Source organism: Ochotona curzoniae, unplaced genomic scaffold (assembly GCF_017591425.1).
Source record: "Ochotona curzoniae isolate NIBS_2020 unplaced genomic scaffold, NIBS_Ocur_1.0 scaffold_3835, whole genome shotgun sequence".
Taxonomy (NCBI): Eukaryota; Metazoa; Chordata; class Mammalia; order Lagomorpha; family Ochotonidae; genus Ochotona; species Ochotona curzoniae.
In genome coordinates, this window is record NW_024467114.1 from 29,419,918 (window position 1) to 29,436,344 (window position 16,427).

A 16,427-nucleotide genomic window follows, 5' to 3' on the forward strand; every position below is an offset into this window, starting at 1 on the left:
GGCAGCTTTGTAGCTTCACGTTGGTTATAGTTATTCAGCTGAGTGGATCTGCATTTTGTCACTTCCTCCATCTAATGTGTTTGAGGCATGTCAGTTTTCCTCTGGGAATTCCTTCACACCTGTGATGTGTGTACTTGCATTTTTTGTTTAAAGGACAGAGAGTAGGGTCAGCAGCATCGTCAAAGCTCTTTTTCCTATAGGATTTTTTTTTGAGGGGGAGAGGTAACTTTGATTATAACACAAGTTACTTTCTGATTCAGAGACACTGGCACTGGGAAGTGGGGCTGGCATGGTGGGCCTGCCTGTGCTTCTGTAACTGCGCGACTTTCCCGGAGGTCTCAGTAGCTGTGTCTTCTGATCAAGTAGCTCTGATTGGCATGCTCCCTGGGAATCTGCATGCCACGGGGGCTCTGGTTTCTGGGGAGTCACCTGCAGGAGGAAGGGCCATCAGTAACTGTGGATGCTGCCACATGAGAACAGCTGCCAGGGTCTTAGGTGCCTGGTGGCTGCGGTAGCACTTGGGAGTCTCTTGAGCAGTGGCTGCTACCTGCCACCCACCAAAAGAGGATTTCCAGGGGAAATCTGGGGACCCAGGAGTCCCCAGGGATGCTTCAGCATGAGTGGCCATCTGCAGCGTGGATGCTCTCTCATTTGTTTCTCCTGATTCTATCGTGTTTGCTGGGATCGCTGGTACTATTTACTGTGGGCAGTCAAGGCATATTTATGCCACCAAAGAAAGGCACCAAGGAGGTGGGAGATCACTTAACAGCAAAGTTCTCTGTGGTGACTCTGAGGAGATAAAGGCTGTCTGAAGAGGTTAGAAGAAATGATTTAGTGGTTAGGCTAGAAAGAAGGGCATTTCATAGAGGCAGAAGGACTCAACCAGTTTCAAGGAACCGGAAGGATTAAGGATATGTACATGGGACCCATCTTATCATGGTTTGTCTTACTGCTTTTCATTTTGCAATGGGGCAAAACTGATGTGCCTTCAGTAGAAGCAGCATTTCAGAATTGGAATTTTAGTCTCTTAATTTGCTAGCAACATGTGGTGTCATTTTCTCTCTAGATAGCGATGGGATCAGGAAAAGCAGTGGTCAAGACATCACAGTGACCTGTGTTGTGGAACTGTTAATTTAGTGGGGTAAAGGTATCAGGTGCATTTCCCACCAGTGTAATCTTTCACTTACGAATGGTTTGCTGGGACAGGGCCTCCCCCTAAGTCCAGGAACATCTTGGTAGTGGAGGCAAGAAAGCAGGTAGCACTGAAGCATGTTCAATGCTAGTGGGCTGCTTCATCTTAGAGGCAGGAGCCCCAGGAGGCCCTGACCCCATCAGGAAGCCTGCATACAGTGGCTTCCAGTTTCAGCAGTTGAGAGAAGTGATGCTTAAGGGGTCATTGCTGGACACATTCCCAGGAAATGCAGCACAAGATGTGAATGAAATTCTGGGTACAAGGTAAGATTGCGCAAATGTACTAGACAGGCTTCAGGAAGTGAAAGAAGGCAATGTGGCGATCACGTGAGCTCTGGGTGGACCTCAAGAAGACATTCATGCAGGAGAAAGAAGGGCCATGTGACCCAGGATAAATAAAATTTCACAAGCCCATAAGACTCAGGTGCCAGCCGACTGAGGGCCTGTGCAGGAAGTGAGAAGGCTGGCAGTTGGATCTATCATCTGAACAGAACAGAAGGAAGGTACAGGCCGGGCGTTGGCCATTGAAAGACTCTATTTTTACCTCTGTCAACAGGAGAACATTGTAAAAAAAGGGGAACTGACCAAGATGGCCCCAAATAGTACTTTTGGCTGCCCTTTGTAACCTCGGGGTGCTAGATGAACGGCTTCCACAATGCTGACCACCTTCTGGTAGGGTCACAAGCCGTGCTGTTCGGGTTATTGTGTGATTGCTCTGGGTCTGGGTCCTAACTCTGTAAGTGTACCTCTCTCTAATCTGGACTTGCTCAGGCCTGAGCTTCCCAAACTCTAAAGTGAATTGTTTACCAACAGCTGTGGGAAGCTCCAGGGAAGACGCAATGTCATAACCCTTGGAGTTCAGGTTTAGAGTGTATCACAGTATTCCCACTGGTCAGTGACCAGAGCAACCTCCCAGTTAGATAAAGATCCACTGCACTTCGATTTCTGAACAGTGGTGGTAGCTGGTGGTTGTCGATGGTGCAAGCCCTTAGAAACCCTGAACCTGTCTGGGAGATAACTTTGCTGCCAGGGCCATCTCAACAGCTGAAAGACTCCAAGTCAGCCCTTCCAGAACGCCTGGTCTGGGAAAGGGGAACCAACCCTCTTGGGTCAAGCAGTGGAATGATCTCGTCCATCTCTAAAAGATGCTACCGTATGAAAGCCCTGGGAGTATTGTCAGTGGGAGGACTTGGTGTCTCACACATTCAGTCTTCCTTCTTGGCCAGAGGAAACTTGAGTACAGAGAATTCTGGGAGTGCTGGTGGGGTTGGAGGAGCAGGGAATGGTGCTATCCCCTTGAGATGTGTACATGCTGGAAAGGGAGCCCCACGCTCAGATATATAAGAGCAAAGTTGCCTGAATGCTTAGTCATAACAGGAGTCCACACTCCCCAGGCATGCGCCATCCCACGCTCTGTAGGTAGTTCCGAGTTAGCAGTTCGCACAGTGCAGTCCCAGGACCAGCCAAGAGGCTCACTGGAACTGTGGAGTCTCAGCTTTTGCAGCAGCCAGAAATTCTGGGTGTGACAGCCCAGCATCAGCTCAGAAAGCCCTCAGGTGATTCCAGCGCATTGTCAGCCTTTGAGAATTAATGGGTTAGGTTGTTTAATTCTTTTTAGACAGCTTTTGGTTATTTTCATTTTAGTTAACAGGCAGATACAAAGAGAAAGAGACAGAGAAGATGGGAAGAGATATTTCATTTACTGGTTAACCTTCCCTCACTACTGCCTGCTCCTTCCCCCCCACCCCTCCAAATGCCCACAGTAGCCAGAGCTGGGCTGAGCTGAGCTGGGCCAGGCGGAAGCCAGGAACCTGGAAGTCAGTGTGAGTCTCGTACATAGATGGCGGAGTCCCAGGTACTTGAGCTGAATTCTGTGGCCTGCCTGGGTGCACACTGGCAAGAAGCCAGTTCAGAAGCGCAGGAGCTGGGCTCAGGAGGAGCTCTGGCATGGAAGGCAGGCTGTTTAACCACGGTGCAAAATGTCTGCCTCAAAGTCACTTAATTCTTATAGTAGTAGTGCGAGTAGCTTCTGCTTCACCCACTTAGGGGTGGAAACGAGACGCAAAGGAATTAAAAAGCTTCATCCAAGAATAGAACTTTTAAACAGTACAGAGGGGATTTGAATTCAAGCACGGGAGCCCAGAGGGCCACTCTTAAGGACGGTGCAGGGCCACCTCCCACTTCAGGAAGGTGCAGTGTATAGTGTCAGGAGCTGGGCACAGGATGGGGAAGGGAGTCAAAGAAGCTGCAAGAAATGCCAGCTTTGTCTTCCTCACCAACACTGCCTCAAAGGTGACTGCCTAGAGGAGACCTCACGTTAGACACTGTGGATGGCTTTTAGGCAGAACTACCTCTAAGACACTGGTAATGGGATCTGGCACAATGGCTCAGTGGCTAAATCCTTGCCCTGCAAGTGCTAAGATTCCATATGAGTACCAATTCTTGTCCTGCTGTTCCAGTTCCCATCCAACTCCCTGCTTGTGGCCTGCAAGGGCAATGGAGGATGGCTCAAAGCTTTGGGACTCTGCACCTCCAGGTCTCCCACACGGGTGCAGGAACCCAAGGTTTTGGGCCGTCCTTGACTATTCCCCAGGTCACAAGCAGGGATCTGGATGGGAAGTGGAGCCTCTGGGATTAGAACTGGCGCCCATATTCCGGCACGTTCAAGGCGAGGACTTTAGCTACTAGGCCATGCCACCGGGCCCTATATATGTTTTTTTTAAGATTTATTTTTTTATTATTTTTTATTGGAAAGGCGGATATACAGAGAGGAGAGACAGAGAGGGAGATCTTCCATCCGATGATTCACTCCCCAAGTGAGCGCAACGGCCGATACTATGCCGATCCAAAGCCAGGAGCCTCTTCCGGGTCTCCCACGCGGGTGCAGGGTCCCAAGGCTTTGGGCTGTCCTCGACTGCTTTCCCAGGCCACAGGCAGGGAGCTGGATGGGAAGCAGGGCTGCCGGGATTAGAACTGGCGCCCATATGGGATCCCGGGTGTGCAAGGCAAGGACCTTAACCCACTGCGCCACCGCACCGGGCCCAGGACCCTATATATTTTTAAAGAAGATGCTGGTAATGAATCAGGGAAAATCCAAATGTAAATAGATGTCTAGACTGAAAAAAAAAAGGCATAAAGGAAGGGCATAAAGGAAACTCCTAATGGGAGATTTGGGCACCTGAATGTGTTTTAACCAACTCTGTGACTTTAGTGTGTTAGAGTGGCCTTGGAGGTGCATGGATGGTGGTCTACAAGATCCAGGAGTTTGAAGCAGAATCTCGACCTCTTGAGTTCACCAGTATTTTTCTGTGTTTGGTGCTCAGCATCGGTTTTAGGCAGTCTAGACATGTCTGGATTGTGGTATGGGCTGGAAGTTCCCAGTAGACAGAGAAAGGGTTAGTGAAACTAATTGCTTCCTTCTCATTTCGTTTGTTCTAAAAACCACTTGACTGAGGTATGAGTGACATACAGAAAGCTTTACCCAGGTAGTGCATACAACTTGGTGAATTTGGAGAAAAGTTTAGACCTGTGACACCATTACCACAGAATGCGTGGACTTCTTCAACATCAAACCCCTCTTCCCATCTAATTTTTGAGGGTTTTTTTTTTTTTTGTGATAACAGTATAGCGTAACATCTGTCCTCTCAGCAGCTTTTTAAGAAAACTTTGTTTGTTTGAAGTGTATCTGAAAGGTAGGAGAGAGAGAATGTGTTGATTCACTGTCCAGTGGCCTCAACAGCCAGGGCTGCAGGCGAGAGCCAAGAGCTGATAAGTTCACGGGGTCTCCCACATGGGTGCAGGGGCCCAAACACAGGAGTTGTCATCCTGTTTTCCCAGCACATCAGCAGGCAGCTAGGTGGGAAGTGGAACAGCCTGGATTCCAGCCAGCCATGGAAAGTGGCTGTCTCAATCCAGACATGGAATGTGGCTGTCTCAATCAACAGCTTAACCCATTGTGCTACAATGCCTACCCTGTAGCAGATTTTTAAGTATATTAAGGGTGTTTTAAATTTTCATGGAAAATGCATCATATATAGGGGAAAAAAACCCTCATGTATGGCTTTCAGACTCATACCCAGATAATAGAAGTTTCAGAAGTTTAATTTGTCCATGAATTTTCAGAAGTGCCCTGGTTGTGTATGTTGCTGGGTGTGTGCTGTGCTATGTGTCATTAGGGCTGAATCATCTGGTGTGAATGAAACCCTTAGCTTGCTACCTGCTCTCCCTAAAGATTGGTTGATTGATTTTGAAAGTTGGAGTTAGAGAAGGAGAAAGAGAGTGAGAGGGAGAGAAAGAGAGGGAGAGGGAAGGAGAGAGAGCGAGCACAAAATCTTCCATAGACTGGCTCACTCCCCAGATGGATGCATTGGCCAGTGCTGGGCCATGCTGAAGCCAGAACTGCAGAACTTCTGGGTCTCCCACATGGGTGGCAGGAGCTCAAGCAGTGGAACTATCTTCCATTGCTTTCCCAGGTGCATTCCAGGGACCTAGGTTGGAAGTGGAACAGTTGGGATTCGAATTGGTATCCATGTGGGATGCCTGCACTACAGGAGGCAGGTTTACCCGCTTACGCTACAGTGCCAGTTCCTGCCCTCCATATGTTTAGTTTTAATTAATTAGTTTATTTTTATTTGAAAAGCAGATTTGCAGAGGAGATAGAAAGATAGATAAATAGATAGAAAGAAAAGGAGAGAGATCCTCCATTCCCTTGGTTGTCTGGATTTGGATTTTACTAGACAAACCCTGAACATCCTCCCTCCTGTGACCCAAGGACTTGAGCCATCCTCCACTGCTTTCCCAGGCCACAAGCAGGGAGCTGGATTGGGAGTGGAGTAGCTGGGACATGAACCAATGACTATATAGGATACTGGCTCTGCAAGGCAGATTAATCTGCGGAGCCCTTGGTTTTCATCTTCAAAGTAATTTTTGGCTGTTTTTCTTTGATTTTTATGTAACAAAGTGAAGATAGAACTGTGTCTTAACCTTGCAGGAAATCACCTTAAATTATAGCAAATTTAAATCTCAAATTTTGGCCGAAATGAAAAGGATTCTCACCTATCACTGTCTTCAGCATGGGAGTGTTATTTCTGGGCAGTGTAGAGGCTCTGTCTGTTCTGTAGCATTTGATAGTCAAGATCAGAATCCGTGAAACCGTGTAAAGGCTTGGGTGGTCAATACTTTTGACTGCTGGAGGAGGAAAGTGACCCCAGTTGAGGTGGCACCCAGGTGGTCCCAAGCCTCGGTGCGCAGCTGTTTCCTGTAGTTTAATTTCAGGCTGAGGAACAGGCCAGGTGCCCCAAGAGCCATTCTGGTGCAGCATTTCTGAGGTTGTTTGTAAGTCTGAGATATTTTTAAGACATTATTTTATTTAGTTGCTGGGCACAGTGGCAGAGCAAGAAAGATTTAGAGACAGAGATATCATCCATCCCCACGTGCTTCACTCCCTATATGGCTACGATGGCTGAGGCTGGGCCAGGCCACAGCCAGAAGCCAGGAACTCGCTCCAGGTCTCCCGTGAGAGTGGCTCAGGCCCAGGCACTTGGGGCATTTCCTACCACTTTCCCAGGTGTGACCATGGTGAGCTGGATGGGAACCAAAACATCTGGAACTTGAACGGGCACTACATGGAATGTCGATGTCACAAAGTCCAGCTCCAACCACTGTGCCACGGTGCTGGCCCCAAGTATGCCTCAGTGGAATAATTAAGAAAAAGTAGAACCCAGATTCTAAGTTCTTCTTCCCAGCCTTGGGGGTGTTTTGTTGCCTTCAGTAATTTATGTACAACTCAACAGGGGACCCCTTAGAGAATAATTTGTGTCCCCACACCAAAGACAGGAAGCAAGGTGGTTACTCTGGAGTTCATTTCCTTTCTTCTGTTCTAACTTGTGAGCAATTAGGAAATGAAAAGAGAACTTTGTTTCCTATGAAAAGATCTCATGTAAAACAGCTCAGGTGTTTCTCAGTGACAAAAAAAATATAATACCCACACAATAAGTGGTATGCAAGCAGATTTTAAAGATGTTTGAAAGGAAAGCAGAGTTATTCAGTCTATAATGTATGCTCCTTGTGCAGTTCACAGACAAAGGAATTGAAAGTTCAATTTTGGTGCAAAAAAAGCTTTTTGAAATCCTTGCACAACTGTTTACTAGTATGTATTTTTTTTTAAAGATTTATTTTATTTTTTATTGGAAAGTAAGATATACAGAGAGGAAGATCTTCTTTCTGTTGATTCACTCCCCAAGTGGCCATAATGGCCAGAGGCCAGAACTGCGCCGATTGGAAGCCAGGAGCCTCTTCTTTGTCTCCCATGTGAGTGCAGAGTCCCAATGCTTTGGGCTGTCCTTGACTGCTTTCCCCAGCCACAAGCAGGGAGCTGGATGGGAAGCGGGGCCGCTGGGATTAGAACCAGCACCCATATGGGATTCCAGCACATGCAAGGCGAGGACTTTAGGCACTAGGCTACCGCATTTGACTCACTAATATTTTGGACTTTCTGAAGAAGCCTTGCACACTCCAGTTGTCTGTCTGGACACATAGTGTCCAGGGACTCCAGGCAGAGTGGAGAAGGGAGCGAAGGAGGAGTGGAACCAGGGCAGGGCTGGCTGTGTGCTCCCCAGATGCGTAGATGTTTCTGGCGTGCTTTTCCCTCTGGCCTTAGAGTCAGTGGGGTGCAGGACACTGGCCATCAGGAGACCCTGGGCCTGGTGCGGTGGCCTAGTGGCTGAAGTCCTCGCCTTGCATGCGCTGGGATTCCATATGGATGCTGGTTCTAATCCCAGCGGCCCCACTTCCCATTCAGCTCTCTGTTTGTGACCTGGGAAAGCAGTTGAGAATGGCCCAAAGCCTTGGGACCCTGCACCCATGTGGGAGACCCAAAGAGGCTCTGTGCTCCTGACTTCAGATTGGCTCAGCTCCAGCTGTTGCCGACCAAATACAGAAACATAAATGTGAAATAATAATAATAAAAAATACTTGGAACATCATACCCTTTGAGAAATAGACCTAAAAATTAAAACAGACAAGAAAACCCTGACATAACACGGTGCTGGGGAAGGAGCTGTTCCAGGGGCTGGAGCACAGGGGGGCCAGGGACGCCACTCTATTGTGCCACCCAGGGTTTGCCTTTAAGGCAGTGCAGCCTTATTGGCGGGAGGGAGGCAGGTGATGTCATGTGAGCGTGTTTCCTAACAGACTGGCACTTTCATCACTGGAAGAAGATGCTGTCTGCTAGGCCCGTGTGAAGTTGCTGTGTGGTTTTTTTCCCTTTGTATTTTCACCTGTTTTGGTTTTATTTTACCTAGCGTTTCATTTCAAAATCACTTAGCCCTACAAGTGGCGGGAGGCATACCACATTAGCATTTCACAGTAATACTGTCCAAGCTAGCAGGCACTCATTGGCTCCCTGATGTCCCTAGGCCCCTACTCCTTGGATTGCACAGTGCCTTTAGCTAGGAGGTTCCTTAGGTGTCCCTGTCCATCTGGGACATTTTCCCAGCTTCCCTTGATTTCTCTTAACCTTAGAAGTTCTGGAAGAGTTCAAAGAATGCCCTTCAATCTATGCTTGCCTGATGGCTTTCTTGTTAAATTCATGTATGTGTGTGTGCGCGCACACACACACACAAGTGTTGATGAAAACCTCAGCAGAATTTCTTGCTCAGCCCCTCCTGTCAGGCAGGTGATGGCAGCATGCTGCCGTCTCATGGACCATTATTCAGCTCAGGGGATGCAGGTGCTGTCAGCTGCATCATTGTACTTTCTTTGATACCTTGACTTCAGAACTTTGCAAGCATCCCTTTTCACATCACATTTCCATCCTTTCTGCTGAACATACGTTTTGGGAGATTCTTCAGCGCTAATGACTGCTGTGTTTGCCTGAGGATGAATTTCTGTTTCCCTTTCCCTGTTGTATTTGGTATTGGTCTGCATCTCTGTGGGTGCATGGATCTTGTTTCTCTAGGTTGTTATCCAGTGCTTTAATTATCTACCTTGCTACTCAGATTGGTGCAGAATTGGCCAGGGGGAGCTGCCTCCTGTCTGATCCGCAGGTTTCAGACAACGGTGTCATGGAGGAGTACATCCTAAAGTGCAGTATGAGCCCAAAGGGTTGATGTGAACACAAGTAGGGAATTCAGTGACAAATGGAGGTGATCTTGCTTATTTCACCAATTTCTCCTAAATCCGTAATTGCTTGGTTTCTAAAATTTAAAATGTTTTCTGTGAGTGTATTAACCAGGGATGCCCACCCACCGACCCAGCCAAAACTAAAGATAAGCTTGGGGGACTGACTAAAGTGGAGCTGATGACACTCCAGGGCTGTGTGGATTTTCCCAGAAGCTGTTGGTGCTTGCCCATTTATCCCCCCAGGCAGGCGAGGTTGTGAAATGTTTACAGCTATCCCTGGGACCTTCTTTCATTGTCTATGTTTAGCTTTTAAGTAGGGAAACACGTTGATACTAGAATAGAGAGTCCTTTAATGATGGGAAGACACCCTTGGGTTTAATGCTGTGTGTGCAATGGGAAGGGGGTCTACCCTCCAGAAGGGGTGAAGGGGCTGTGCCACCATGGGTGTAATGCTGTGCATGCCACAGTAAGGGAGTCTACCCCTCCAGAAGGGGCGAAGGGACTGTGCCACCATGTAACCAGGGAGGCTTTGGCTCAGGACGGTGTTTCAGACAGAATGTGCACACAGCACACACACCTGTGAGCAGGTGCAGGGTGGCAGCTGCCTGACAGTAGCTCTTTGTTCTAGGCAAGCCTCTTGCAGGTTCTACCACAGATTCCCCAACGTGATGGGAAGCAGCCCAGCATTCCCCTGTGTCTGTCCTGGGAAGGGGCTGATGTCTGAGGACTGCTCCAAGCAGTGCCAGAGATGAAGTGGACTGAGAGAGGGTTGAATGGCTATTCTCAATGGCTTGTTGGTGGAGATTGACTCAAACCTCCTGGGGCACTTGGAGGGAGGGAAAAACACTTCTCAGGCCTCCCCACTCCTAGAGATTCTGATTTTGTTTACCTGAGGTGGGACCAGGTCCCCATTGTGTTTGTTTCCCAGTGGGCTCTTTGGACTCGAGGGATGATCTGGCAGATGTTGATGGTGACTTGGCTGTGTGTTCCCCTAAATCATTCTGCTCCGTGTTAAAAGACACATGAACGCAGCAGGAACCACAGTAGTCCTCACCTGTAAATATGGATGCTTCTTCACCTCTGTAAGTGTAGCTTTGTCTTCGGAAAAGTAAAAATAATGCTAGTACCTACCTCCTTGTTTATTTAAGAATTAAGTGAGAAAGTGCATGCAGCATTGTGAACTCTTTTTCACCAACTCTCGTGTCACACTCTTTGGTATATTGTATTAAAACCTGATGCCTTTAGGGTCGGACAGTTTTGTCCTAGACCCGACTCTAACTTTCCTATTCTGGGACCTCAAGCTGAATGCTTCATTTCTCTGACTGTTGGGTTTATCTGTAAAAATGGAAAGTACAAAGGTGTGGCTATTTTTTTGAAGTATCATTATTAATAAGGGAAGGTGTTTAACAAAGGAGACAGGCTCTGTCAGCATTTTTATTACCTTGCCTTTCATTCTACTTCCTTTTTTAAAAAGAGTGATGTATTTGAAAGGCAGGCAAGGAGGGAGAGAGAGACAGAGACATAGAGAGAGAGGAAGTGATCTTCCATTTCCTGGTTCATTTCCCAAATGGCCACAGTGGCTTTAGGAGCCAGAATCTTCATTCAGGTCTCCCACGTGGGTGCAGGGTCCCAAGCACCCAGGCATCTTCTGCTGCCTTCTCAGACACCTTAGCAGGAAGATGAATCAGAAGTGGAGTAGCTGGGACTCTAACCAGTACCCACATTGTGGCTTAAAACTCTATGCCAAATGCTAGTCCCTTTTCTTGACATATCCCAGCAGTAGAAAAATACCATTCTCAGTGGCTCCTTGACTTGGGTGTGGCCTTGCTCCATGGAGAGGAGATATGATTACAGATGACATGGTGACCATGACCGTTGCTGTAGGTATGTCCCTAGAGCACCGGGCCAGTGATTGTGGACAGCAATTGCAGCTGGGACGAGCAGGAACACAGCTAAGGGTCTGTGTTCCTCTAAGGCAGAAGTTGGCTGCTGTCACCAGGTTCCCCCCCCCCCCCCCCCGCTTGTGATGGCTGTTCTGCAGGCTGCAAGCCAGCCCGGCTTCTGTACTTTTTACCTGGTTAAGCTTGGGGTGAGATGTAAACTGTTGCTAGGGCTCCAGGAGGCCTCATAGTCTTAGGTGAGGAGTGAGCAGTGCAGTAGACTTTGGCCTTTTGGTCACATTTTGTTCTCTGGTCTCACAACATCTGTGCCCCAGTTACGTATGAGGCCTCTGGCCTCCTAGGTTGGAAAAGAAATTCAAATGTGCTTGTTCTGCCATTTCATCTTCGTGTTCTACTTGATTACCCCAAGATGGGAGGCGACCATGAACGATGATGACAGAAAATTAGGTAAAGAGCTGAATTCTTGCATTCCCAGCGAATTTGATGCCACATGAATTTTGTTGTCTTGTGTTCATGACCGGGAAAGCCGCTCTTCTGTGTCACTGAAATAATTCACTCTTTCTCTGTTCATTTCTCTCATCCCTTAGAAGCCTAAGTGACTTGGAGGTTGGTATTTAGGCATGTCTTTTAAAAAGTGATGAAAAATGTGCCTTGAGGCTGTCACATAGTTGAGCAGGATAATTTTAGCAACTCTGGAGTGAGTTCTCTGCTTGGTTCAGACACATGGCATTTATGTTAACATCAATCTTTCTATAGATAGATAGATAGATAACATGATTTATATAACATAGCATGAATGTTAGTGGACACCCACGTTTAAGAAAAAGTAAAGGTAGTTTTGCCATTATTCTTTCCATCTGAAAGTCCACTCATGAGTATTATACAATTGCAGTTTTCTAATACACATTTAAACTATGAAGTTTTCTCAGTGTCAGTTAAAAAACATCTTCTATTGTCTATTAAAATAGAAAGGAGGAGAAATAAGTTAGAATTAAAATCTATTTCCATTTGTGTTGTTAGCATTCTTTTTTTTTCAGGCTTTTTATCTCTCATGAAATAACTGTTGTATTCAACCTAAGTAGATCTGAGAAACTTGGAATGAAGTGGAAAAAAAAATTAGTCATCCATGTGTTCACTTCTCATCATTTTTACTTAGAAAGGAGGGAGGTTCATTCGCGTTCACATTTTTTGAGGGTCCTAGTCCAAGATCCTACAGCCTTATTGGTCCAGCATCATTTGACGATGGCCAAGCCAGCACAGAGCGTCACATGGCGAAAGGGTATACACTTGCCTACCTGTGTCGCTCTCTGTGAAGCCGCCATGACTGATGAGGTTGGGTGAGATTGCATATCAGCAACCTGATCCAGTCAAATCACTTCCCAAAGATCCCATCTCCAAGCACCAGGTTTTCACTCTGTTAGTATCACCGAAGATGATGGGGACAGGATGTTTATTGGTTCATGGGTCTTCAAAGGAAAACACAAACTCCAATCAGAACATGGCAGCAGCCTCATCTGGGATTGTGTATATTGAGATACCATGGTGAGAGCCGTTTGAAAAGTGGATCAGCAGGGTCCCAGTGGACCAATCAGGATCAAGAAAGAATTCATGGTTTGTTCTTGTTCTCATTATTCTTTGAGACACAGAGAGGGAGGGAGAGCACCCAGGTGCTCAATCCAGATCTTACATCTGAATAGTGGGGCTCCAACCACGGGAGCCTTCCCTAGGCTTTCTTCCTAGCATGTGTGTGTGTGAACAGGAACCTGGAATGAGGAGTCGAGCCGGGACTCGAACCCAGGCTCTCCGATAGGGGATACAGGCATGTCAATGAGACCGGATACTTGCCCCAGAGTCATGGTCTTACAGTGTTGCCTGGAGTCTGTGTGTACTGATCAGTGAGCCTTCTGGGAGAGGAATGGTGTCTCATTCCTGTGTCTCTGGAAGCTCCTTCGGTGGATGCTGGGGTACTTAGTGCTAGGAGCTTCTCCTTTAGAGATGAATGGAAGTAAGTTGCTTTAGGAGCGGTGAAAGACGCAGGGGGAATGCAGGGAGGGGCCGGTTGCAACCAAGGAATTCAAACTGCTGAGTGATTATTTATTAAGGAAAGAATGTTAAAGTGGAAGTGGGGTGCATTCTTAAGGGTTCTTGACAGAGCAGTTTCTTGAGGTAGTTCAGAGTAGCAGTGAATTGACCCACAGTGTTCCCCTGATAAAGCTAAGTGACAGCTCTTTCCCTGTTCTGTGTTAGAAGGGTGATAACAGATGGAACATCCACCCCACCACTGCTCCATGGCCTTTTTTCCTTAACCCTTCAGCACTTGCCGTTTGGAGCCAGCACACAAATTGGTCTCTGGGAAAGAGCGAACCTCGAGAGTCACTCTGTTAACACGTCAGTCCTGCGCTGAGCACATCAGGAGCTCTGTGGCCAAGAGCTCAGCCAGCAGGCTGGTGAGCTGCCACCCTCCAGTGTTAGTGAAACCAAAGCCCCACTGCCCCCTGGGGGAGGGGCAGCTACGCTAGGGCTTCACAGGAGTTCCTGACAACAAGCCCAGGGATTGTGTCTGGTCAAAGATGGTTCTTGTTATCGGACTCGGGTTGAATCCCCAGGGGTTGGGGGCTCCTCTCTGTGTTACCTGCTCAGTAGGGAAGGATCCCATTACTTCATTGACTCACTTTACCCATCTTTTGAAACAAGTCATCCGTGGTAGGGTGGGGGTGGAGTTGTATGAGGATGTGGAGGCACAGACTGAGGTGTCAGTGGCCAGAAAAGCAGGTGGCTTGTTTTGTTTGTTGAAAATGCCCCGCCTGGATTTTTTTTTTTTTTTGTGGGGGAAACTTTTTTTCTACTTGAAAGATTTCTGTTTGAAGTATCCACTTTCCTGAGCTGATTCGGACAATTAGATGAGTAATACACATAGTTGGTTCTGGTCTGCCATATTGATTCTTCTTCAAAGTCTCCTCTATAGGGGAAAACAAAATAATCTCTCTTGATGATTCATTTCATATTATAAATCTGGTGCATACACGGCTTTTAGATTGCTCAGTGTTGGAAGAAGCGAGTGCCTTATATAAGTCAGCAGAAGGGGGAGTGTGCGGGAACTGAATCAGAAGGGTCGGAGTTAAAAATGGCTGTCTGCTGTGTGGAATCTGCCTTCCACAGGGAAGCAAGTTGCGAACTCAGCAGAGTATCCATGGGCAGGTCTGAAGGAGCAGCCTGGTGCATTTCGCGTCAGTCCTACTGGATGATAAGACCTGAGGGAGCCGCGGAGGGGCAGGGAAGGAACGGTGTGGACGTTTTCCTTTAAGACTAAAATTTGGCGGAAAGTGCAGCTGCCGGAAAGTGGCGATTGGCAGGATATGTCTTACAGATTTAGCAAATCATCCTGTGGAACGGAAGCGGCGGACTAAAAACCAGCGGGTCTCAAAAGACCACAGCCTTGAAGTAGAGTTGCAAGGAGTTCTGAGAGCTAGGCTGGAGCTTTTATCAGTGCCTTGGCATGTAACAGCACTTCTCTGTTGAGCTGAAGCCTGTGTGGGCTGCTGGCTGCATTGTTAGGTCGGGAAAAACTTAGCTCCTGTAATTCGGATCATTCAGTCAATGCTTATGAAGTGGACAGAGATGTACAAATCACCAAATCATTGAGGAGAAGGAAGCTTCTCAATACGGGACTGAGTTCTAGGACTCTGGCAAAGCAGAGCAGCCGAAGGGGCCGGCACTCCGTCAAGCAGCTGGTGGAATCCCAGGGGCTGAAAGCACACTCAGACCAGCCTAGGGCAGTGCCCCCAGCTGCCTTGTTTGGAGCTGAGAACTCCAGGGCTGGACAGACCCCAGCCAGCAGCACTCTGCTCACTTGGGAGGGAACTGTACAGACCTGGATTGCAAAGTCAGGTGCCATTCAATCAGCATCTAGGAGGGAAAAGGGCCTCTGGGACTTAACATGGTGGCGAGAGGTTGGCATTTGTGAGTAACAGGTTCTTCAGAGATGTGTTTGGAGGAAGGTAGAGAGGATGTGAGATCTTCTGGAGCAGGAGTGTGGTGGGCCTAGGATGGGAGACTGGGGCCAGGGGACCTCAGTCATCAGGGCCTCCCTCTCCCAGTGCACAGTGTAGATGGAAGCAGATAAGGTGGTGAGGCATCAGCATGGGAGGTGCTGGAGGTCCCGGGTGGGGAGAATGGGGAAGTAAAAAGGCAGTACGAGCTAGAATGAGGCCACATCAAGGAATGAAGGCACCAGTGGAACAAATAAAACTCCCAGGCTTTCCATTGTGCTTCAGTTGGTTGTAGCCTTTAGGCTGGGCTCTGCTGTAAGTGAGTTACTGACCCGGCTGTTACTCTGAGTGGCAGTGTGTACCACGCCGAGCCTGTAACCCGAGATCCTAGCTCATTTTTTGTGTGTTCATTTTCAGCATAGTCACTTCCTGGGTTTAACACTGTTACCTGCGATGGGGTGTGCAGGGTGTCAAGGTGGAGCTTTAATGAGCACCCTCTCTTTCTCTCACAACAGACCCTGTCAAGAAGGATTTCCAACCCGTACCTTGACCACACTTCTTCCCAGGTATGACCCGTTCTCCTCTCACTGAGTTTTCTGGAACTGCAGTCCCTCGGTGTTGCTGCAGAACCCCCTTGAGTCAGCGCTGTTTCCTTTGCTCTTGATCACAAAAGTGACCGTTCCACCCCTGCCTCCTCCCTCCCACCCTGCACCCACCAGGCATGATGGCAGTGGAAGGGGCTGAGGTCCTTGTGTCACGAATCTGGATATTTACTCCAAGTCCTTTACATGAATGCCTTGTCATCACAATGTATGTAATACAGCAAATTGAAAAAAATCATATTTAGTATCAATACAAACACTATATATATTTTTACAAACACTGAATATTTTATACCAAAAACATTATGTAAGGAAACATCCATATTTATAGCTATTCATGGAGTATCCCCTGTGTACCCATTGGCTTAAAAAAATGAGGCCGTCTTCCTTGTGTTAAGAGAATCTTTGCACAGGATTGCATTTGCTTGTCAGAAAGGAGCATGGGAGCTTCATGAGGGCAGGCACCTGCCTCCCTGCTCATCTCTGTGCTCGCCACATCTCATTGAGACTCTTGCAGGCACTAAACATTGATTAAATATGCCTTGGATTGTTTTCATTTTGTTTGAAAGGCAGAGAGACAGTCGACCACCGGTGGTTCATAACCTCTGCTCCCCCAAGTGGTC

General features: G+C 47.6%; 1 protein-coding gene across 1 annotated transcript in view; it reads left to right on the plus strand.

Moving 5' to 3' along the window:
* RAPGEF5 (Rap guanine nucleotide exchange factor 5) overlaps positions 1-16,427 on the plus strand; it is a 205,712-nt gene that overhangs the window by 22,751 nt on the left and 166,534 nt on the right. The window contains exon 2 of the mRNA XM_040965145.1: positions 15,718-15,768. Coding sequence (XP_040821079.1) covers positions 15,718-15,768 — 51 coding nt within the window. The remainder of the gene's footprint in view (positions 1-15,717; positions 15,769-16,427) is intronic.